The sequence below is a fragment of the Folsomia candida genome, unplaced genomic scaffold, assembly GCF_002217175.1.
Source record: "Folsomia candida strain VU population unplaced genomic scaffold, ASM221717v1 Fcan01_Sc055, whole genome shotgun sequence".
NCBI classification, from domain to species: Eukaryota; Metazoa; Arthropoda; class Collembola; order Entomobryomorpha; family Isotomidae; genus Folsomia; species Folsomia candida.
The window spans coordinates 226,729-251,193 of NW_019091247.1; the positions used below are offsets into that span (position 1 = coordinate 226,729).

General features: G+C 36.5%; 4 protein-coding genes across 14 annotated transcripts; all 4 read right to left on the bottom strand.

Annotated features, from left to right (window-relative positions):
* Window positions 1-1,420: 1,420 nt before the first annotated feature.
* On the bottom strand, window positions 1,421-3,905 carry LOC110862387. Of its 2 annotated transcripts, XM_022111588.2 has the most exons (5): window positions 3,764-3,905; window positions 3,553-3,656; window positions 2,216-3,482; window positions 1,945-2,081; window positions 1,421-1,684 (listed from the first exon to the last, which is right to left on the bottom strand). In XM_022111588.2, the coding sequence occupies exons 2-5, from the start codon at window positions 3,604-3,606 to the stop codon at window positions 1,601-1,603; spliced, it is 1,542 nt and encodes a 513-aa protein (XP_021967280.2). In that variant the 5' UTR covers window positions 3,607-3,656; window positions 3,764-3,905; the 3' UTR covers window positions 1,421-1,600. The 2 variants fall into 2 exon arrangements, with proteins under 2 accessions (XP_021967280.2, XP_035701384.1); XM_035845491.1 differs by lacking the exon at window positions 1,421-1,684 and having other exon boundaries at window positions 2,044-2,071.
* Window positions 3,906-4,394: 489 nt separating this feature from the next.
* LOC110862392 lies at window positions 4,395-6,986 on the bottom strand. 10 transcript variants are annotated; one of them, XM_035845459.1, is made up of 4 exons: window positions 6,777-6,986; window positions 6,414-6,658; window positions 5,764-5,837; window positions 4,395-4,542 (listed from the first exon to the last, which is right to left on the bottom strand). In XM_035845459.1, the coding sequence occupies exons 1-4, from the start codon at window positions 6,800-6,802 to the stop codon at window positions 4,516-4,518; spliced, it is 372 nt and encodes a 123-aa protein (XP_035701352.1). In that variant the 5' UTR covers window positions 6,803-6,986; the 3' UTR covers window positions 4,395-4,515. The 10 variants fall into 10 exon arrangements, with proteins under 10 accessions (XP_035701352.1, XP_035701351.1, XP_035701355.1 ...); XM_035845458.1 differs by having other exon boundaries at window positions 4,395-4,545; XM_035845462.1 differs by having other exon boundaries at window positions 4,395-4,529; window positions 6,777-6,985.
* Window positions 6,987-9,597: 2,611 nt separating this feature from the next.
* On the bottom strand, window positions 9,598-11,625 carry LOC118433517. Its single transcript, XM_035845511.1, has 2 exons — window positions 11,246-11,625; window positions 9,598-10,870 (listed from the first exon to the last, which is right to left on the bottom strand). Exons 1-2 carry the CDS (start codon window positions 11,354-11,356, stop codon window positions 10,490-10,492), a joined length of 492 nt encoding a protein of 163 aa, XP_035701404.1. The 5' UTR covers window positions 11,357-11,625; the 3' UTR covers window positions 9,598-10,489.
* Window positions 11,626-21,830: 10,205 nt separating this feature from the next.
* LOC110862374 (3-oxoacyl-[acyl-carrier-protein] reductase FabG) lies at window positions 21,831-24,026 on the bottom strand. The gene is made up of 3 exons (XM_022111570.2): window positions 23,701-24,026; window positions 22,608-23,118; window positions 21,831-22,163 (listed from the first exon to the last, which is right to left on the bottom strand). Exons 1-3 carry the CDS (start codon window positions 23,888-23,890, stop codon window positions 21,968-21,970), a joined length of 897 nt encoding a protein of 298 aa, XP_021967262.1. The 5' UTR covers window positions 23,891-24,026; the 3' UTR covers window positions 21,831-21,967.
* Window positions 24,027-24,465: the final 439 nt, after the last annotated feature.

Here is a 24,465-nt window from a genome sequence, read left to right on the forward strand (position 1 = left end):
AAATGGAATTGAGATAGGGGCAAGGTATCGATATGGGAGGCTTCTTCCTCTTTCATGCTGTGTTTTCCATAGTAGTTGGAATAGGAAAACGAAAGATTGACGAGTTGGTCACCGATTTGATTCAGCGGACGAGTTCGGATGGTTTAACGTGTTTCAGAGAAACGTCAAGTCGCTGAATATCGTTCAGTTCGAGAGTTAAGGAATCCAGGAATTTTGAATGCCCCAAATCCGGGTAGATTCCCCATGGAAACGTGACCTTTCTCAAGTTTGGCGATGTGTCGACGACCAATTGAACAAAACTGGTTAAAGCAGGTGACGCCGTCATCAATTCGGAATTGAGGTCGAACACAGTCAAATTTGGTTTCTGTAGAAGCTGCACCGCGTCTGGACTAGGAACGTCTTCCGCATAGTCGAACGTGCACCGGATTCGTAATTCCTTCAAATTGGGACAGGAATTTTTGAAAACGTGGAAAACAGATGGTAAACAGTCTTCTGTATTGATCCAAATGTCCAAAACTTGGACGAGATCACTAAACTTGTCACACAGATGCATCAGCCTGGTTGCGAAGGAGTATGTGCTGCAATGTAATGAATCGGCACTAATCCGTTTGGCAAGGCGGTCGTCTAATGTGCAACAGAGTTCGAAAAACGGGACAGGGTCGTCTTCATAATCTTTCGTCAGGCTTACGGCGAGTCTTGAATTTGAAGGAAGGGAGAGGACAATTTCGTTCCAGAAATGGGAAACTAGTCGACAACAACGGGATGCAGCTCCGTTTTAATATTTCCGTTAAAATCTGCAAGTTATAGAAAAATTAATTTTTGAACTTGGCATTGTCAACTAAAATTGTTTTTAGCTTACGATGTGATTATTTAGTGCGACCTCTTGCACACTTCTTTCTTCAGGAGATTCCATAATTTTATTCCGCACGAGAAGCAAAATCGTTGCCGACTTGGAATAAAGTTTTGCTGTTGGGAAATGTCAATTTGTTAAAAAATACCATTCATATTTTTGAAATGATCAGAAATTTTTATATTAATTGGAATAAGAAATGTTCTCTGGCGACTTACAAATGTTTGGAGTTGATGAATTTGCGGGTTGAGGATTGGCAGGCCTTTAATTAAAGTTAATTAAATTAATTTCATGGACAGAAATCTGGAAATATTTTCACTTTACCTGTACCTACATGTACCTACATGTACCTACATGTACCTTTGTACATGTTTACGGAATGACAATTCAACCGGTTTAGGTAACTCAAAATCTCGGGGCAAGGTGAATATTTAATGCACACACTTTCATGAAAAATTCTAGGAATATGACATCGAAAAATGAGATTATTAAAATCTTTACAAATTTAAAATTTCGCTTAGTTTGGCCAGTGACGAAGATACACAATAGTAATAATACTGCCATCGGAAATGGAATATTTAAAAGTGGAGATTTATTTAGTAATAAATACATAGTTTAATAAATACAATTAATTCATAAAATTATGCAACTATAAACAATTGCATAATTATCAAATTTTGTAGGCTCATAAACTTTTACAAATCTGGTTTACTCCGGTCGTCGTCGATACGTTTTATCTGCTCCGAATCCTTACATCACAACCTTAAATTGTGACACGGGCATTTCGCTTGACGCCATAAAATCCAACAAATTTCTCCGAGATTTCTCATCAAACTGAAAAAAATAACAGCAATATTTAAATGCTCTTAGTCAAGTTATGCAAGATTAACCAATTAATTTAGGGGATGTACATAAATTATGTCATGGTTGAGGGGAATTGGAGGGTAAAAGTTTTGCGTGACACGACATAACAGGGTGGAGGGACAGTCTGTGGCGTTTTTGCGTGACATAATTTATGGACGATCCCTAATTATTTTTATTTAGTAATCATTAATAAGCCCGTGTCTCAGTATTCATTACTATTTATAACTTACGTGAAGATCATGAATGACGACGCGACCCATTTCTTTCATCGTGACCAGCAGCCTCTTAAATAGATGCATCTCACCGTCTGTCAACTCATGTCTCACAAATTTCGACCCGTTCTTCCTGATTTCTAAACTATTCATCTCTGTGGATTAGATTAATTAAAATAACTAGGTACATAAATTGATACATTTTGCAAAGGTAAACTAAACAGGAAAATTTGCACATTTTCGATACTTTGAACAAGTTAATTTGATAAGCTGATTAGCTGATACTCACCTTTGTAAAATTTACTACCATCCATCAGACCCTTAATGACATCCAACACTCGTTCTGGATAAGTCGGCAGCCACAAATCCAAACGGTTTAACGTATCCAAATCTGCACACGCCTTAAAAACCACGCCCAACTCCATCCCGGCCACCTCCGTCTCGTACATCGAGTCCAATCCCAGTCTCCTCAAGTTAGGGAACGCCGTCTTTAATCCGTCCAGAAGTTTAGGATCGTATAACTCGTTAATCCTCAAATCCGTAACTTTTGAATAAATCCGCCCCGTTTCTGACAGATTTTTAAAAACTGCATCAACACTTGTCGACTTTTTCGATATCTTTCCAATCTTAAGCGATTCCAGGGCTGGCATTCCTACGATGTCTTGCCAGAAATCGGCATGCTGGATAATGTCGATCATATCGTTCTTGAAGATTCGCAGTTTCGGCATCCTTCTCGGCAAACGGAATCGGGATCGGGTCGAGTTATCGAGATCGTAGTCTACTTGCATGCTATATCCCTCATTCATCCAGCAATATGAAAAAGCGAGGTGGACGAGTTGGTCGCCAACTTGAGCCAGCATCCGTGTGAGATCGGACGGTTTAAGGTTGATCAGAGCGACGTCTAGTTCTTGACCGTCGTTCAGTTTGAGGGTTAAGGAATCCAAGGATTTAAAATATTTCAAATCCGGATAGATTCCCAATGGAAGGGTGATCTTTTTCAAGTTTGGCGACGCGTTGAAGACCAGCTGAGTGAAACTGGTTAGAGTCAGAAACGGCCTGACCCCTCCGGCCTGTAGCTGGAAAACGGTCAAATATGTTTTTTGTGGAAGTCTCGCCAGCAGAATTTCTCCACTGGGAACATGTCCTTCTTCGTTGAAGTCGCACCTGATTCGTAATGTTTTCAAGTTTGGGCAGTAATTTTTCAAAATTTGGAACACGACTTGTACACATTCTTTGTGATGGATGATAACCCCCAAATCTTGGATCTGGTCGCTAAATTTGCCACATAGATAGGTCAGCTGGGCGGCGAAAGAGTAGGTGGTGGTCCTGCTGTAAAATAGTGTCCTGGCGCTAATTCGCCGAGCAAGATGGGGGTCTAAGGTGGAACAGATTTCGAAAAATGGAACGAGGTAGTCCCCATGTTCTGCGTCCTTTTTGTTGGGGTTTAAGGCGAGTCTAGTGTTCGGAATGGAGAGGACGATGTGATTCCAGAAGTGGGAAACGAGTCGACAATTTTTCAGAGGGATGGAGGCCTGTTTTAATATTTCCGTCAAAATCTGAAAGGTAGAAAATTAGATTTTTGAACTGGGTATTTTCAACAGTTTTAAAATTGTATTTTTGGCTTACGATGGGATTATTTAGTGCGATATTCTGCAATGTCCATTCCCGTTGAGATTCCATAATTGTATATCACGCGAGAAGAAAAATCCTTGTCGACTTGGGAGGTTTTCCTGTTTTGAAATGGAAATGTCAATTAAAAAAATATTCTCTTACCATATTTTTAACATCGCTAGAAATTTCATATAATTGGAATAATAAATGTTCTCTGAGGACTTACAAATGTTTGAGGATGATGAATATTCCGGTTTGGAGAATCAATTGACTTTAAGTTAATTGACTGAATTACTTTCTTGGACAGAAGAAATGTGGAAAACGTTTTCACTTTTGTTGACACAATTCAGCATTTTACATTTGCCGCGAGGGTGAGTTCACTGCGACTCAATCCTAAAGTCTTTGTTGATGAAAAGCTTTTTCGCTCGTGGATTGCATATCTTGTGGCAATTGAATTGTGTGGTTATCAAAATATTCAAAATCGTGAACACATTTCGTATTCATGGCTGGGAAACTTTATAAGTGAACTACAGTGAAATTAGGTGTGCAAGTCATGGGATTTGCATATTTTGGCGAGAGATAGAGTTTGTTCAACAAGCCAAAATCGCTGAAATTGTGCATAAAGAGATTTTACAAATATGCCAATGAGGTGACATGCATGAATAATTCAATAGGAATAATTTAGCAATAAAAATGTATCTACCGGAACACGCGTGGTCGACCCTGTGTGTATTTTTGTATATATGCAAATGATACAATATGATACATAAAAATGCTTATTCATGGTGGTCAAAAGTAAATCAATAATTGATATTTCTATCGCATGCATACATATGTACTACGTAAGGTCAGAAATCTTGGGGGAAAGTAGAAATATTTATTACCCGAGTTTGAATGATTTTATTACCAAATTATTTTGAATGTACTACATATTTACTAATGTGGAAATCAATGTATTTAGGGACGAAAAAATCCTACTTATTTAGCTCGAGCTACATGTATATTCTTCTATATCAAGTCTGCATTATAACTAGTGGTCTCAACGGTGCGGTTCGGTTCGGTTCTTGGAAGAACCGGTTTAGAACCGAGAACCAGAATTGAAGAACCGAAACAGAACCGAACTTTTTTTAGTTGGAACCGAACCGGACCAAACCGTGACCGAACCGGCGGTTCGGGTCAAACCGGTAGTGTTATTAATATGCAATAAACAACAAACAATGCTAATTGACGTGTTTCTGATGAAATTTCACATATAAGCCAATAACTTATCTGTATTTAAACAAGCAAATTCTAATACATGTCAACAGCAAAACCACTTATGTATATATTATTGAAGTTAGAAAACAATTCCAAGTTTGGGGTGCAACCAAGTCAAAATTTCATTTTGGAAACATTGGGGGTGTGACCAAGTAAAAATTTCATTTTGGAAACATTGGGGGTGTAACCAAGTCAAAATTTCATTTTGGAAACATTTGGGGTGTGACCAAGTAAAAATTTCATTTTGGAAACATTTGGGGTGTGACCAAGTAAAAATTTCATTTTGGAAACATTGGGGGTGTAACCAAGTCAAAATTTCATTTTGGAAACTTTGGGGTGTGACCAAGTAAAGATTTCATTTTAGACACTTTTGGGGGTAAAAATTTCGTTTAGGAAACTTTGGGGGTGAAAATTTCATTTTGGAAACTTTGGAGGTGTCATCAAGTCAAAATTTGGTTTTGGAAACATTGGGGATGTAACCAGGTCAAAATTTCGTTTTGGAAACATTGGGGGTGTGACCAAATAAAAGTTTCATTTTGGGAACTTTGGGCGTGTCATCAAGTCAAAATTTGGTTTTGGAAACATTGGGGGTGTGACCAAGTCAAAGTTTCATTTCGGGAACTTTGGGGGTGTGGCCATGTCAAAGTTTCATTTTGGGAACTTTGGCAGTGGGGCCACGTCAAAATTTCATTTTGGAAACTATGTGTATTTCGGGAAATTCGTAAAACTTTTTCGAAAATATGATTAATTTCGCTAATGTATTTATGTATGAAGTTCGGTTCAACCCGAACCGGCCGGTTCGGTTCGGTTCTCAAAGACTTGGAACCGGAACCGAACCGGTAATAAAAGTTTCGGTTCGGTTCGGTTCTCCGTATAAACCGGAACCGAACCGAGCCATCGGTTCAGGTTCGGTTCTATGAGAACCGAGAACCGTTGAGACCACTAATTATAACTAAACTACATCGCCACGTGTTTCATCGTCCACGTGGACCGCTTCCCCTTCTCCGGGTGGGACGTCGTGTTCACTCCGATCAGCTTAAATCCTGAACAAAATTAAACAAATATCTTAAAACTTGTACATGAAAATTTAGCTTCATTAATTACGATGAGACAGTTCACGCAGTCTAAAGAATAGTACCATGTTGTATAATCCGTAAATTCTGTCAAGTTATTAACTTCCACAAATTTTATTTTTAACTATTATTAATTCCACAAAATTAACTTCCACAACATATTTCAGGCTTTCAGGAGAAATTAGCTTAAAAATTGTTGTAACTTAAAACTACTCAATGGCGTGGTTTTTATAAAAGTATTATAATAACTTGCACATTTTACAAGCTAAGCGTTATATATACCGAGGAAACTCATTGATAGCTTTTAACATGTGTAAGTTTTGTAAATAATTTTACGAACTGTACAAAATAAAGAGACACCATTGAACTGAGTAAGTTTTAAAAAAATTGTAGCCTAATTTTCGGCAGAAATATTTGTAAAATTTAGTAAAAGTTTGTAACTTTACATAATTTACGGATTTTGTAATATTACCAAGTATGACCAAGGCCTCAGTATCATAAATATTCACTTATGAAAAAAAAATCAAAATCGTGTAATTTACTCACCAAGAAAGTCCAAAATTTCGAAATAAGAGTCAATCTTTGGCTGAATGGCGTCATAACTAAGAAAGTCCCCACCCAGAAACTTTGGCTCCTCGCCCGGCCCGATGGTGAGCGTGGTGCAGATGATGACATCCGTCTCCCACGCCTTGGAGGTCACGTAGTCCTGGAAATGCTTCACTTGCATGTGGTCCAAACCGTCGATCGTGACCAACCAACCTCGTCCGGCTGGAGTGTTCTCGTAATCCAGACTGGAATAAATGAGGGCAACAAGAAATTAATTAGATTAAAGTATTCAAACACTTAAGGATTTTAGCACAGTTCAAAATTTCTTCAATTCTTAAAAATTCGAGCAGAAATGGAACTTACTTTACGACGCAGATTTGTGAGATCATGTTGTGAGAAATTTGTGTAACAAAATTTTCTAGTGAATTTGTAAAAAATTGTGACGAAAACTTTTAACTTGAAATTTTGACTTAAAATTAGTAAGGTATGTATTTATGAAGTTTGCACGTGTTTGTCTACAAGTTTAAAATGTGACTGAGCTAAGAAAATGTGTATGTGTCAGGCTGGTTAAAGAGCAGGGCATGCTTAGTAAGGGTCAGTGCGATCCAATTTTATACTTTCTACCTGGCTAAAAGTTGGATAGATTTCCCGGAAAAAAATAACCCTTGCATTTATATTTAACAAATCCTCCAGCGATCGAAGGAACAGGAATATTTTCGCCTTTGATACATATTACATACGGGTAGGGAACCTTCATAAAATATGTAACGTGACATTATAAATATTTTTATCCCTTCAGCCCCCCATGTATTTATGATTCGAGCATGGCAACATAACTTTCAAAGTTTTGTGAGATTTGCGAGATTTGACAAAATCTTTCCTGGAAAACTATATTTGTTCAAAGACAAATTGTTTCGGAACTCATGGATTTTTTTTTTTGCAAATTTGCCTATGAAATTGGCATGTTTCTATTCAGCAAACACATCCTTGCTAACCCAGCAAGATGTACATACATCAACCCATAAGTTTTATAAGCACTTACATATGTACATAAGTTTCCGTGATTTTATGAGAAGTCATGTATGACCTCCCTTTCAGGATGGATGAAGGATGTCAGCCCTACAAAGTATGTGAAGGACATGTCACTTCCTGGGACCCATGACACTATTTCATACAAAGGCGTTGCAGGATTTGTTAATGTGCAGACAAAAACTTTGGATGAACAATTAAGACCAGGAATTCGGGTACTTGACATTAGGTTAGTACTCAAAGGAGCTAATATAAGATGTCACCATAATAACGCTTATCTTGGTCTTAATTTCCCCTTTGTGGTGAAAACTATAGCGCTCTTCCTTATTAATAGTCCATTTGAAACCATATTTATGAGAATTAAAGATGAAAAGAAGACGAAGCATCCCGCTGAATTTGCTAACCGGGTCCGCCTTGATCTCGCGCCGGTCATGAGATTTCTATGGAAGCGCCATATCAATCCGCAGTTGGGAGAGTTACGGCGAAAATTAGTTATTTTCGACGAGTTCACTGGTGGTAAATAAATGGATGTCTAGATGGATCTGCTAAATGGGAATTACGCTTCTTATCTGTAAATATGAGACAGTACCACTTCTTTCTTTTTTTATTTTAGGAACTGTCACTAATGGATTAAAAAATACAAAAAATGCTATAGTTGTTAAGATTGCATGTGGATATATTGGTCCAAATGTTCGTGCCATTTTAAATATTCAATGAAAAACTTATTTATTAATTTATTATACGTGCATAAATAAAGTAGTAAATATGCACATAAACCTATGTGTGTATGTCTGCATCTTATGTACATTTGAAACTAAATATTTATGTATGTTTACATATGTGCATATGTTTGTACGTATGTACGCAAGGACAACAACACGTTTATGATACATAAACTTCCATATTTTATCGCCTTTAACTTCGCATTGGAAAAAAATGGATCGGCTTTCAACTAATTTTCAGTGTGGCTAATGGAATTAACATGCAAAACGTATGAAAAATAGGATTTATTGACCTAAATCTGCGGAATTTTGTTTTCAATGAGATATCATTCGTCTTTCCTGCTGATATATAGAAAAATGTAAACAGGTATGCATGTATGTAAAACTACACCATTTCTTTGTAGAGTAAATATTTTGTATGTATCTACATACCCAAATTACGAAAGAGGAGAAAGTGAATGTCAAGGTTGAATCCTTGACTCATAAATTAAACTTCCACTCATTACCTTGAAGTTTGACCGATTTCTTTGTTTACTTCTTGTGTCTAATACTTACTTATTTAAAAAGGCTCTATTTGTCAGGTAGTTTGCATAATAGCCGGGTTTAGGGAATATATCTGAGGGATGGGAACATTCTTAAATCACACTGAAATGCGATTTTTTGAATACTTTCAACTCAAATATCTCGAAATGGCGTAGGTGAAATTACAGAATTGTTAATCTAAAAATATACTATGTACATAGGTTTTCGGTTCCATCTTTTGGTAGAAGAATTGACGATGAACTCGTCATACCCTCCTTTCTTTTATAGATATTAATAAATACCTAAATACTTATGTATCTATATATGCCAAATCTGAGAATTTGCAGAAAGTGACGTTTACATACACTCTTAAGCAGTTTGTATTGATTCATGACGAATCATTACCGGACGGAGTACATATGTGACTCTACCGGCATCGGTAATATCGATCGTCACGGCGTAGTAATGTGGTGGTAATGAAATAGTTACTACTCTGAAACAAACTATAACCAATGCGGTATGGAATTATTACCAAATCAATACCAGTACGGAGTACATATGTGACTCTACCGGATGCTTTATCTATAGATAAATTTAATTTTTGATCGATTAACACGAGTTGTGTCAAAATTTGTGAGCGTATTTATGTATACATACAAACGTTCCCGAACGTACGTACATTAGATTTGAGTGCAGTGCAGTGCAGACCTGAAATAGATTGTGTGGGTCTCTTTTTTTGTGGCATTGAATCAAAAATGTTGATTTGATGGCAGTAAAATTTTCCGCAAGAGAGCCACGTACGTACGTTCGGGAACCTCCATTCTGGGTGTATTATGCAAATAAAATGCTGGGAGTTGGTTACTCCTTTCTATTTTGTTAAAAATAATACCCTTTTAGGTCAGCCGTGAATATACGAATGTATGTAATTTATTACAATATGTCGTTGATACTAATTTTATTACAAGCACTAGCCTATAAGCCCGTCTTATAGACGGGCCACATCTAAATTTTAAACGGACATATCAAAATGATCCAAGAAAGGTATTAAATAACTGACGTGATGTACTAATTTCAATGGAAATTATAATTCAACAATATTTGTAAACTAACAACAAACATAATTCATGATTGAGGTCATAACAGATTTTTGTAACGTTTCTAAGGATTTGCCTGTGTTGCTAAGTAGATTTTTAAGGTAACCAAGCAATTTGGTTAACGTTTCCAATGACATTTAACGTTGATATGGAATCATAATCATAACATGATCATGAATATAATTCATGATCATATTCTTAATCATATTCATAACAGTATCCACAATCATATTCATAATTATATTCATAATCATATTTAGATTCATCTTCATAATCGAGCTCATAATCATATTCTTAATCTTATCCACAATCATATTCATAATCATATTTATAATCATATGCATAATTATATTCATATTAATGTTCGTAAACATATCCATAATCATATGCATAATAATAGTCATAATCATAAGTAGTGTCCCCTCCATGATTGATGGAGCTAGAAAGCCGGCAACCAATCAGAATGCAAGAATGTCACGGAATTTTTTGACGGGCCGAATTTTTCGAAATTATAATATAGACATTTTTTAAAACAGAATTAATTAATTAAGTACATAAAAAAACAATTAAAATAATTGATCGTTGGGACCAAATACATAATTGGTAAATATTGTATGACAATTTGCTAGTACATAAATAGGTAACGAGGAAGAAGAAACTTTTCCGTCTTTAAATATAAAAATATTCAAAAAGGTAAACAACACCTTTGTCAATTATGTGAACAGTACTTTTTCACGGAGTTTATCAAATCGATAACCAGCCTAAGATTCTCTGCATCCGGAATGGTGCATTCGTACCTTTCCTCCGCGGCCAAAACTAGCTCAACAACGGCGAGATCATCCGCGCCCAAATCATCGATAAATGACGCCTCGTCCGTCACCTTTGACGCGGAGACTTCCAACTGGTCGCTGATGAGTTGTTTAACGTCGGCAGCTAAATCGAAATCCAAGTTGGATCTAATATTTCGGCAGGGAATCGGATCAATTTGGGACAACATGAAGTCCGTTTGCGGTTGAGAGATATCAGATTTTTTAAGATCTCCAAAATTTAAGTCGGAAGGGACAAGTCCAAAGTGAAGGTTGTTGTATTTCTATGGTTAGAAAATAATTATAAGTATTTATTAGAATTAAAAATATTAAAAATTTTGAAAATTAGGAGAATTAATCACGAGATAGCAACATAAAGGCTCGCAAAAAAAATTTTGCTTGAAAAGGCGTTTGTGAACGTAAGTATATTTACACTGATATTTACTTGGCAATTTTTTTCAAAATTATTTTGCAACTTCGTAATGAATAGATCCATTGCAATAATATAATTACCAAACAAATAAAAGATTTCAAAAATTGGAAACAAAATTATAATTTTAAAAAATCTTAATTTCGCACTACATTTGCATATGTAGTTGATGCTAATTTCAAATAGTAAATAGTAATATTTTACTGTTTTAATGTGCAAAATTTCGTACCTGATGGTTCCCAAGAGACGTTGGTAGAGCTGAAATCTTCCCCCGTAATACTAATCCATTCGTTAGAGAAAGGGTTGCGAAAACGAGAATATGAAATTTAGTAGAATTCATAGTGATCTATTAAAATATAAATTGGAAACTGTTTTATTTTTCCGGATAATTTTAACAAATAAACTTTGACGTTCGTGTTCACTAGTCTGCAGGTAAAAAAGGAATGGACTCGAGCACCCGTATTATGCTGCTTAAATAGACGACTGGTGAAAGGGTTGGGTTGTTACATATATTTAGTTAGAAATCTATTTATAGATTCTAATTCGGGGAGAAACGTTGAAAAATTAAAAAAAACGTTTTTGGAAAACGATTTCATGCTGGGAAGGACAAGGTTTCTTTTCCCTAAAAAGGTCCTCATAACTGAAGGACAACTTCTTTGAAAATATTGCCACAAAGTTGAACCTTCATTCATTCATACATAGTACACTTTGTGTCATTCTGACTTAAACTAATATACATGGAATGGTTACTTAATGTCGTATCGTTTTACATGTTTTGTTTTTATTTGTTTTACGTTTCTGGTTAAAAACGTATGGAAAAAATGTGGCCAACCCCGATGTACATATGTACCTATGTAAGTATACATATAAATATATATGAGGAAACATTAAAAATCCATACATCCGTACATATGTATGTACATACAAATTCATGTATTTTACTCAAGGTAGTCATGAAAAGGTTTGTAGAACCTGCATAATACACTAGGGAGCTATATTATTCGGGTAAGACCAACCTCAAAATTCAAATTCCAATAACTGAGTGAATCGTGAAGGTATTGATTTGAAATCTTTTGCAGTTTGTACATAATTTAGTAGTCTTTCAATTGTATTAAGCCAATTTTGAAAAAAATGTTCAAATTTCCGCATCACCCAAAGTCAGAAAAAAAGAGAGCAAAATTATTCGGGCAGAATTAGCTTTTATTTAATATCTACACATATACTTTGAATTAAACATCCAAGATTGTACTCAATGATTTGTTCGGCTTATACTGCTGCAAATAACTGTATTACATCGACTTTGAATAGATGCAACCAATTGTGAGGGAAGTTCTTCACGAACATTTCTCGTACTCCAGAATTTTTTAAATTCAGTTCGCCCACGCCTGAAACTTTGAATTTTGAAATTTATTTTTCGACATAATTCCAGAGAGGTTCAATGGAATTAAGTTCTGTGCTTCGTGGTGGCCATTCCAAAGCTTTAATGTGCCTTTTTTCAAAATAGTGTCAAGTTGGTTGCACTTTTTGCTTGGGGCCATGTCTTTCTGGAATATGTATAGTCGACCCAGAGCCTTAGTGGTGGTAAAACCTTTCATATTTCGGATAACTAGACCCTGTTAGACAAGTTGGCCCATGATTCGTTCCTAAAATTCTAAATCCCCAGTAGCGCCAGAGCTAGATCACCCCCATATTATAACGCTGCCACCACCATTGATGCCGGTATGTACCTTGTAGATTCTTCATTTTCAGTGGTTCCTCTTACTTTCTCAAAACGCGAGCATGTATATTAGATTCAGAAATGTTGAACCTTTTGTCGGACCATTCGATATGCTTCCAAAAATATCGTTCCTACAAAATACAGACCCATTTGTATGGACCCATTTGAAATTTCGTCCTATTCCTTTATCCAGTTTGCTGATTAATTTTTTTTTCCTAGCTTCATAATTTGTTGGTCTGGCAGTTTTCAGGGTTCTTGCTTCTCGAAATCGAATTGTCGACTCTCTAAGGTCATTTTGGACCGCGGTCGCGATTTTGGGTCCTGAAAGTCTGGGCGTGGCCTACACTTCCTTAACGATTGCCTGATATTTTTTTCAGGGAAACTTCGAAATTTTGTCTGTTTCTAGGATGTTAGCAGTTTTTCCAGTTTCTCAATATTTTTTAATGATAAAGTAGATATAGGAGGACGAGATATGACGTATTTCAGAATTTTCTCTTTGAACCTTCTTCCCATTTTCATTGTCTTCCCAAACCTGCATTAGGTGGTCAGTAGGGGTCTCTGCAGTTATCTTCCCATGACTTGACAAGTTTCAAATTTTCAAAATAAATACATCATAAGATGGGTCACTAAATTTACGAAACAGTATTTCGATACTTATACAATTTTTGTTTATATTTGCATTTTTTGAAAAAAACGAATAACTTTGCTCGGAAAAATTCTTAAAAAAAAAGTTTTCTTTACTCTCTACCTAAAAATATGAGGGTTGGGGTGAAATGAGACATATAATTTGGAACCCTATTATATTGTCTACTAATCACAGGAAAGGCTTTGGAATATCTATTACTGTTACTGACTAATTGCCCTTTGAATTTTGAGGTTCCCCTTACCCGAATAATATTGCTCCCTAGTGTAGAAACGATTAGAAAGAAGATTAAAAGTTAATAATAAAAAGGTTCAAACTTTAACGCAAACAATTTACAAGCCGTTTAACTTTTTTTGGACAGGACAAAAATGTCTAAATATTTATTTAGTAGAGCATTTAGTCATATTTAATTTGGTACATAATATCTAAATTGGTTTTAAAGAAGTTTGTTTTGTCAGAATATTCATTTTAATTTACATACATACATGTACCGAACCAGCCAACGTATGTATGTATACGTGAACATACACTTAGGAATCTGGTATAGTTGTACAGGTATTTATTTCACGGTACTAAAGTTGCTACCGCCTGATATTAAAATGATATCTGTCCGTATAAATTTGCTACCGATATGATAAAATTTTAATAACATGTTGTTACTATATACATACGACGGATTACTTATCTATCCCTTTTGGGATACATGAATACCGCTGGGTATTATGTTAACACTGGATTTGTAAGAGTGTACATATATACACAATTAATTTGCTTCAAAGAAATTAAACCTTTCGCATGTCATTCTGTACCTTCAGATTGGCTGGCTAATTTGTTTGTTATTTGCAACTTAGTCCTTGTTCAAAGGCACTACCTATACAAAAAAACTATACAAAAAACCTATGTATGTATTTACACGTTTGGATTACTTTTGCTACTTGGAATCATTCACCAAATCTGATAGCTTTCAATATTAGGAGAACTAACGAAAACAGTTTAAATAAAAACAAAAACAATTATTTTCTGCCCGTCCTTTAAAATGGGGGGTAAGACGTCAAAGACCGGACGATACCCCTCAATCACCCCATTAAACCACACAACATAACTATCCTAAAGACATCAAACTCTGGTAATCCTAAGTGAAGCCTTGACAGTTTCGAATCCACATAATTTAAAAGTACTTACAAGATACAAAATATATCGTGGTACATAAAATTGACCAAAAAAGCCATGTGGGAGGACCAAGCTATCCACCACCTTCGTCGCGCTGTTGCCACAATGCAGCGAAATTCCGCTTCGTTCGCGTACTGTTTCGAATTTGACGCCAAGTCTCAATCTATCCAAGCCTTGAAAGGGACCCGGCGGGAGTACAGATTATTTAAATGGATCTGTTTGTGCATCACGTTTCCCATTTTTCCCTTGTTTGTGGTTCGCGGCATTCATTTAGCGACGGTTAGGGAGGGTCGAGATACCGCCATGATGTTCGTAACGTACTTGGCTACCATGGTTATTGCGGGATTTTTACCGTACTCTTGGTTCTTAATTAGGGCACAAGCAGCAGAAAAATACGTGTCATTTTACCAGGCTACAATATCTTTGGAGAGAACGTTACACGGTCAGTCAAGCAAATTACCATTACCATTTGTAAATAAAAATGTTATACAAATTTGCCACCAAAATTAAACTAATTTTGAGTTTTCTGTATTGCTCAGACTTGTTGGGACATAATCTCCAGGATTTCAAAATTCGAAACGTCCTCAGAACAATAACAGCATTTATGCACCATTTGTTCAACACGATTGACAACGTCGTGCCCTTCCTGCTCTTCGCGGCTTGCTTCTCACCCTCCATCAATCCCCTTTACGTTACCCTTAATGACATCCGCCACCTAGAAGAGCGCTATCATCCCGCCATTTGCGCTGTATTTCTTGTACTCACCGGTGTCCCCACCTTCATCGGGGCACTCGTGGTTTTTGCGGCGGAATCGATTTCTGTTTTAATTTCTGGCTATGGTGTAGCTTGCCTCTATTTGTGGAGTTTGATTATTATCCCGCCGGACAGGGGAGCCTGGGGTAGAGTGAGAAATAGTTGTGGCGGTAGGAAAAACTATTGGGGGAAAGTTAGAAACGCATTGGCAGAGGGCAGGTTAAAAAAAGTTGGAACCTTGGAGAAAACGAGAAATCAACAGGGTAAAATGAGACTCCCATTTCCGATAAGCATCCACATTTACAAATGTCTCCGAATCTTGGGTATAATTCATTCCGAAATAGCGCACGATTTAGTGACCACATGCCTTCACCATTTCTTCTGTGTAACAGCATCCACGCTCACCCTGTACTTTTTGGTGGTCGGTTTTGGCAACGATTTCGCAAGTTCGCACAGCTTATTTCTGCGTTGTTCGTGCATTGTGGTGGTCATTTTTTGCGTGCTGGTGCAATGGTTCACTATCTCCTTTATTTCAAAGGGATCATCTGCATCTCGTCTGTTTTTGGAGAGAATGTACAAATTACATGGGGGAGGGAAGTATGAGAGGAAAGTGGTACGTTCATTGACCCCAAATTCGATCAATCTTGAAGTTATGGGATCCGTGGAGACGATTCGTGATGGTATTCAGGCGAAATACTTACTCAACTATTTTTCCAGAGTGAGCGAAAATACGGTGACGCTACTGCTCGGGATTCACTGATTGATTTTAAGGGCTGCAGGGCAGCTGGCAGGTTTCCAAAATTTTTATAGAAAGAACGGGTTATACTGTACGATGAGCCGTTGCAATGTTTTTAACGTAACAAATATCTACATATAATTTAATTTACTTAACCCTTGGAATCCAAGGCTAGGATTCCTAACGATGACAATATGTAAATAGTCGATTTGTAAGAAATGGTTTAATTCAAAAGGAAGTCTGAAGATGTCCTGAAAAATAGTACGGGAGGATTGTATTTTTTTCGTAGTGTATTCATAAAAGCGTAAAACAGAAGGTCCAATGTGATAATACAAACTATACATAGTTTGTATTTATCGTTAATTTAATACCCCTTTACTTGTTACTTGCTTGTTAATTAAATTTATAAATGAATTTAATTCTACTTTAATGAATTTAAAAAATTGAATATATATTTACCACTAGCTCAATTAAAAACAAAGTTCAGAAATATTCGATAAATATAGTTGAAAATGAATATGACATGGGTTACTACTGCTTTCAAAATAATGGATTATATATGTTTGTACATGTGTATTACCATTGTTAAACTAGGTTATATGGATTTCGTTGTTCATAGTTAGTCGGTATAAGCTTACTCTATTGTTTTCCCTTGATTTTGTACAATCAAGAAATCTTGTCATTATGCCCAAGATCTGTATCAATTTCATAGACGTACGTAGGACGCATACCAAGTGATGTATAATATTCAATCTACTGAAATGCCCGTGCTTGCTGTCACGTATACGCCAAATTAACTACGCATTTCGGGCCATGTAGGCAAATGGCATTTCATATGTATTTATTCGGAAAACGTAGCCACGTACATACATTATTCCGAGGGGTGCGAACATTTGCTACGTTAAATAAAATGCTTGGTTCCTCATGAAAAAAAACTAAACTAAAAAATGTCTGCCTTGACAATTTTGTACGGTTTAGCAAAGATGACAACTGATTTCCCAGTTTTTTGATGTTTCACCAAAACTTATTGAGTATGGGAAATTATTACCCTGCACAATTCAGACATGTTTCTCACCGATCTTATTATGTAAAACCAGCAGAAGGAAAATCAAGTAACTAAACCAAAACAAGTTATTGTGGGGTTTGAGCATTCCACGGGGCTAGGAAGATATTCAGGCCCATTTCCGGATGACATGACCCAATGGCATTCGATATTGAGTGAAATTTAATAGGCCCTGAGATACATATCTTAAATCGTCAGGTAAAAAATCTCATTTCCCCAGCCAGTTCGCTTTTCGAAACTTTTTACGTGGCAAATTAAGATAAGGCAAATTAAGACATTTTTACCTGACGATTTACATAAGATATGTAATCTCAGGACGCATTAAATTTTACCCGATGTCGAATGCCCGTGGGGAACATTGTCCCCAACCTTTCGCAGCCACTGAGCATGCTTACGTAGATATATAACTAATTAAGTTTTCTTAAACTTTTAGGCGACTTGTTATTGCCAAATTTCTGAAGGGAGACACTATCTACATGACAATAATGTCACTCTAACCTTCATTTTCATGCATAAATTATAAGCGCGTGGGCGCACAAATCGACCAATGGATTTCTTGAGAATTAATTAAGCGTGCCTAATCTAAGTTTGTAGGTACATGTCTCCTCGGCATATTTACATGCACACTAAAAAATACATATGTTCTGTACATCAATTCTAGTATTTTATGTACACAAACGCATTTCTACGCTTCTTCGTTTTCTGTTTTCCTAGTACACACATCTCTATGAGTCAATACATATGTGCATTCTAATCCAAAGGTCGATATGGATATATTTTGAGCGGGACGGAGGCGCCAATTTTGATAATTCTTCAGCGACTTTGCCAGCATCCTAGTATTGAAGAAATACAAAATCAGATTGATAGGCCGCGGAGTGCGACGACCGTTGGTTTATCTAGAGCTTAATTATGGTGGTTATGTGGACTTTGTGCAGTACTTTATCAGCTAGTGATATGTACCATTTTTTAGAAATCTTCCCCGGTTTAGATAGTCACGTTTGCCGTTTTTCTGTTGTGGTGGCGTTCATTTCTTCTTGGAAAAACAAAATTAATTTGGGGACCTTATTTAAGTACTAGCAGCTTATTTTATTTCGTTTATTTTATGCTTATTTTATAGAGTTTCGAATTTCTTAAATTAAGTTACAAGTTTTATAATGTTATAGTTTGACTCAATTATTATAGTTTTTCCAACATGTTTGTAGGAAGTAATAATAAGTACGCAATAATAAGCAACACACCATGAGGTATGTGATATCCATGAGACATACATATATGTGAATAAGCAGTAACACGTATTTTTTTGAGTGTGCACGGAAGCATTGATTGTTACACAAATCAAACTGTGGAAATCCTGCCGCTGATTAAGGGATGCTAATCAGGTCATCTTTCCAGCCTATATCAGGCCGTTTCCCTCTGCTTAAGTTTCCCAATCTCAATTCTACCCTGCTCCTTACACTATTACTATACCCTTACAAAGTTTAATATTCCCTCGTCTCCTAAACCTCTCCCACTGTCATGTATTCCACCCACTTTCTCCCCTTGTTAATTCGCCATTTTAAATTCGCCCGACTAATTGGAAGTGACCCGTACGAATTTGACTCTAAATCCAAGAAGCTAATCGTCATGAAATCCAAGCGACGAGTACGCGTCTCCCAAATGAATTCTCTCCTTACGGTGACGTACTTTCTGGTCCTGCTGTATAATTTCTTCTTCGGTCACTTGACCCTCGCTGAAAGGTTGCAAGGTGTCCCGTTCCTGATTTCTTACGGGGTAATGGTCTTCATTGGGTGGAATGTGGGTCTGGACATCGCCCCGATACAAGTGATCAACTCGATCCTCAACTTTGAAAAAGTTGTTATTCAAGGTATTTACCCTTAAAAATAATGTCATTCTTTTGAAATGTCATAAATGCATAGTGAATTCACATACCTTCAAGACACCTAGAATTATGTTTCGATGGGCAAACTTCGCAATTTCTAATTTTGCGCCATTTCCAGAGCGTGAAAGTGTCAATGCGTCCATCGAAGCAATGGTGATGTCCTTATTTGTCTGCGTGTCAGAAATAACCGTACTCCTTGTGCCTGTCGCCGTGATCTTACTATTGCTCGTGAACCCTTGCACGCCTCCCTTCGTTCTTTCGATGTCTCATAACTGCAATGAAATCTCATGGATGCGCCCCGGATCCGAGATTTTCATTGTCTTATTCGAAGCATGGATGGGTCTACAATTGTTCAGTGGTGGAACGGGATGGCTAATGTACATCCTTTTCTCCAGGATTGTAGTAGTTCTCGACTATTTTCAACTTCTGAGAAGGTTAGAAATCTGAAATTAATTATTACCAAATGGCGGAAATGCATTTATTTACGCTGGACGACCGATGGTTAGACTTGATGGGTGGGTGGGTTCCCCAAATTTCATGTATAACGAATTCTTCGAAACATGTTTTCCCATTGTACCATATTTCAACGGTTGCATATATGTACATGTTTCCGCTGTTGCTTAACAATATATTAAAGAGTAAAGATATTTTCTTCCGAATGTTTTCTGCCCAAAGAAATTCGACTATAAAAAATCCAGAATATTTATACATACATACATATTCGGGGAAGTACAAATTTTGCAGAAAATTAAAAAGACGTGAATTGACAGATCGTATGGATGACATTGTGTAGTGGTTTATTGAAACACAAGCTTTCGGAAAACAACCGTTTCCTTCTTCAGGTGGCCAGAAATAATTACAATAATTATTTATACTTGACCTTTGCTAAAATTTTGGCTTTTGGTTTTCCTTCATATAATTTCGTTCTTTCCACTGTATTTACACATATCTGCAATTTTTAGAAAATCTATATCCGCCCTCTGGTTATTAGAGACCTAACCAGGGTCTACTAAACTGTATTGCACGTGGACAAGGGTAATTGCCTACTTTTAAAATAGCATATTCTCTCAGGTTCCCTAAAGCAGTTAAAAATAAATACATTCAGTGCATACCAGTACTTCCCTGTATCATTTTGTGTAACTACATAAATACATATACATAAATAGAGTCATCAAATATGCAGATAATAAAATTAAACTTTGGATTTGACGAAATATCTACCTATAGATTTGATAATGAATATTTTGTGATATGATATCGACCATGATGAGCAGTAGCTAAAATAAGTTTTGTTATACATGTACATACATTCATATATTATTGAATAATTTACTAATTAATCAAACAAGCGGCATATATTAATTTTTAGACGGAAATGATTTATTAATTTGTTTTTGTGTTTTGGAATTAATGAATGAATAATTTAATGACACATAGATGGTTGGGTGCCCTAATTAAACTGATGCATACATAGAGATCCCGCCCGTACTATATAGTGGCGATGGAGAACTTTGACCTAAAAATGGTGAAAAAATGATTGTAGAAATCTCAAATTTTGGGATATCCTAAATATATCCAGCCACAGATATTCGCGAACAAAGAAGACTGAAGTCCATTGTCCATCTAGTATTTAACCTTTTTCTTCACGCCCGCCATTACTGCTTTTTCGGAAGACTTTGCAACTTAAAGGGTACTTATCTCCTACCTGAATTGAAATTTTCTTAAAGTTTCGGCTGTTTCACAAAGCTGGGAGTATGTCTTCTTATATATACCCCAAATTTTTTTATTGCGTCAAGATAAGGGTGGAATGTGAGGTTTTCATTTTTCAGCGTCAAACTGAAGTTTTTTTCAATTTCTTCCTTGATAGTCATTGCATTATGGATTGGTCCAATGTCGGTCCAAAAAACTACATTTTATATTTTCTGATACTCCTTGATGAAAGGAGTCAGACGGTCTATCTCACATTTCCGAAAACAAACGTGTGCCTCCACACAGCCATTTTGAACCGAGGGGTCCGAAACATGCACAAATTTACCCAACACCTGCCAAACATGAAATTTCTTGAGAAATTTCGAAGAACATTTTAATTTCTTTTCGGTTTTCAGTTGAGAGATATATTTCCCACAAAAAAATTGCCTTCCCGGAGTTTCTGTCACGTTTTTGAAGACGTGAGACTCGTCGCCAATGACCAACTATTTTAGTGAAATTTTGTTGTAAGGCTTGGGAGGGCTTGCGTTCACCATTTGTTTTTACCTTCCGTATGCTTTGCTGCAGATTTCTTTGAATACGCTTTGACCCACAACTTATGAGCCTTCATATGATGCGCATAGTTTGGATTAATCTTCGACTTCGTGGCTGCATCAGGCACAAACGTGGAGCGGTACTTTCCAAAAATAAATTTAATCGTTTTTTATTTTCAAGAGGTCAATATGATGGTTTTTCTTGTGGTGCGTATTTGAAGTTGATATTTTCGGATTCGCCATACTTTTTTATGTATGTCCTTATTTTTTCACGACCACACCTCTCTCCGTTGAAATGTAGTCAGGCCTTCTTCGAGTCGCTGTCGCTCACATTTTAGTACTTATAAAAAATTCGTTTCCCGACTTTCTCTCTTTGAAATGGCGTAGGAAATTTATTTTTCAAGGAAAGCTTATGAAATTTTGAGGACACGTGGTCAGATATATTTGATATATTATACCAAAATTTGAGATTTCAAGAATCATTTTTTGACCATTTTTAGGTCAAAGTTCCCCATCGCCACTATATGGTACGGGATCTCTAATTAGAACAGTATTAAGTCGTGACCTTCGCGAAGTAAATGCTAAATATTGCTTCTTATTTATGAACACAAAATTAAGAATTGGTTTGACTTTGATACTGGTTTTAATTTATTTTCACAAATGTAATTTTACGTTTTATGATAGATAAAGAGAAGACCCTTCCAAGTGGAAATCTTCTTGTGGTCAACCCTTTTTAAGTTGAAGGTGCACTTACCAAAGGGTGTAACCTCCGTCAATAATGATGTCCGAACCCGTTGTGAAACTGGAGAGACTGGACGCCAAGTAGATCACGGCCCCCGTCATCTCTTCGACATCTCCCAATCGTCCCATCGGGGTATCTTTGACCCATTGGGTACGAAATGGTAGATACTTTTCTGTCCGGATTAAATCCGTGTCAACGTATCCACTAAAATTAAAATTATAGAATTTAATTATCACTTTCTGATTTACAAAAAAATTGAAACTTGAAGGCAATCTTAATCGGTTCCCAAATGAAAATATTTAAACTTTGTTTTGAACGGTGGGGCAGATTTTATGAATTAATGCATTTCATAATACTGTTAGAAATTTTCCACTGCTTAGTATTAAAATTATACCGGGCTGTAAAAATTTACCCGCGATATGGTAAAACTTTGGTACCGAGAGATTACTTATCAATACCAGTCTGCTAGAGTACCGCCTGGTATTACTATAATGTTGGACTTAAGAAAGAAATTTTTAACTTCTAAAAATTTTTGAATATTTTGCGCACCATTCTTATATAACTTGATACTTGGAGGTTTCTTTTAAACAAATTGGCATAAATTTGCAAATTTGTCAGAATTTTCTGACACGTATTTACAAAACTTACGGTGAAATGCAGTTAACCGTCACTCCCCGCCCGGCCCATTCCGCTGCAAGAGACTTGGTCATATGGATGACCCCCGCTTTTGACGTATTGTACACCGATTGTCGATTCGGCCTCGTCACGATGCTCCCGATAATCGAGGCCGTATTGATAATGCGACCGTACCCTTTCTCCAGCATGTGCTTCCCTTCGACTTGGCAGCAATGGAAGGTGCCCTTAAGGTCCACCCCGAATATGGAGTCCCATTCGGCTTCCTCTGTAAACTCGGCGTCGGATTGGGAAGAAATTGCGGCATTGTTGCAGGCAATGTGAAGTTGGCCAAATTTCTCGAGCGTGATCCGCATCATTTCGTCCACATCGGATTTCTGGGAAATGTCGACTTTCACGGCGAGGTTTGGAATTCCTTTAGCGCCAAGTTCAGCCGCCACGTGGGTCGCGGTAGTTTGATTGATGTCCGCCACGACGACTGAGCAGCCCGCCTCGCCGAGAGCGTGGGCGAGGGATCGGCCGATTCCTGACAAATTCATTTTTATAGGAATAATTAAATTAATAAATAATTAACCCTAAATTTCGGGTAGTAGATACATCAAGAAACAATTAAAATTAATACCTAAAGGTCTTCTTAAATTAGTGATAATATATGTGGCACTAATGCTCACAATCTTGTCAAAATGTGTAAATATTTCAAATGCATATGTATTTCTACCAAATCAAGTCACCACTGAGTTCTCTCAGTACATGTTCACCAATTTTGACGTTTATGTCAATCAATCCCAAATTTAATTACGATGACAGTTGCAAAAGACACATCTCTGAGGTTTGGCAGAGATATTTGCAAAGAGGAGAAAACGTACAGTAAACTAAATTTCATAAGTACGACTTTAGGGCAAGTTTTCTCCTCTTAGATGCAAATATAAACACTACCATCGAGATCCTATCTTTGGGGAATTTGATATATTTATAATTTATTGTGAGATCCATTGACACTAATTTGGTTAAAATCGGAGAGCATACATACAGTTGGATATTTGTTTTTCATTTTTCTAAATCTCGTTATGTTGTCAAACCTAGGTATATATGTATAATGATTAAATACCTTGTCCACTTCCGGTGACCAGAGCGACCTGTCCGTCCAATCGGAATTTGGATAAAACTCCATTCGAGTAAAGATCCTCGGTATTTTTCCTTTTAAGCAACAATTCTTGTATTTGCTTCAACTCGGCTTCCACCGTACTTGGCGCTTTATCCAGCGCAGATTGTACCAATTTTTGTATCTCGTCGTCCATGTCAAAGTAGATTAATTGAAAATTAAATGAGACCAATAAATTAAGGGTAAGTTATTAAGTAAGAAGAAATCACTTATATATTTCCTATCCTCTGCTTATAAATTGAATTGACGGCCAGTCGATGCCCAAGGACAACTGAGAGACAATTAACACCAACATATATGCATAGTACGGTAGTCACAAAGGAATCATTTTTTGCGAAGGGGTCGTGCATAAATCATGTTGAAATCAAGTTGGATTTGGTTGAACAATTGAGGTAGTTATATTCATGTATGTACTTATGTAGATTTATTCGTTTAAATAGATCTATTAAAATATAGTGCACCAACATGCTTAATGTACGGCCTCCTAACCGAACAAAAGTTGATATCACACGAGTCATTGCACGTGTATCAACTGGTGAAAATCAAATGCAATATGCATACATCTTATGAAGTGTGATGATCATTCTGGTAGGCAAGGCAAAATATCTTTGTTTGGTATATTTAGGAGTATATCTTTGTATGTTTGCGATGTAAATACATACCTTATTTGCATAGCGTTCAATTTTTTTTTTAGATTTGCATTTTTAAATA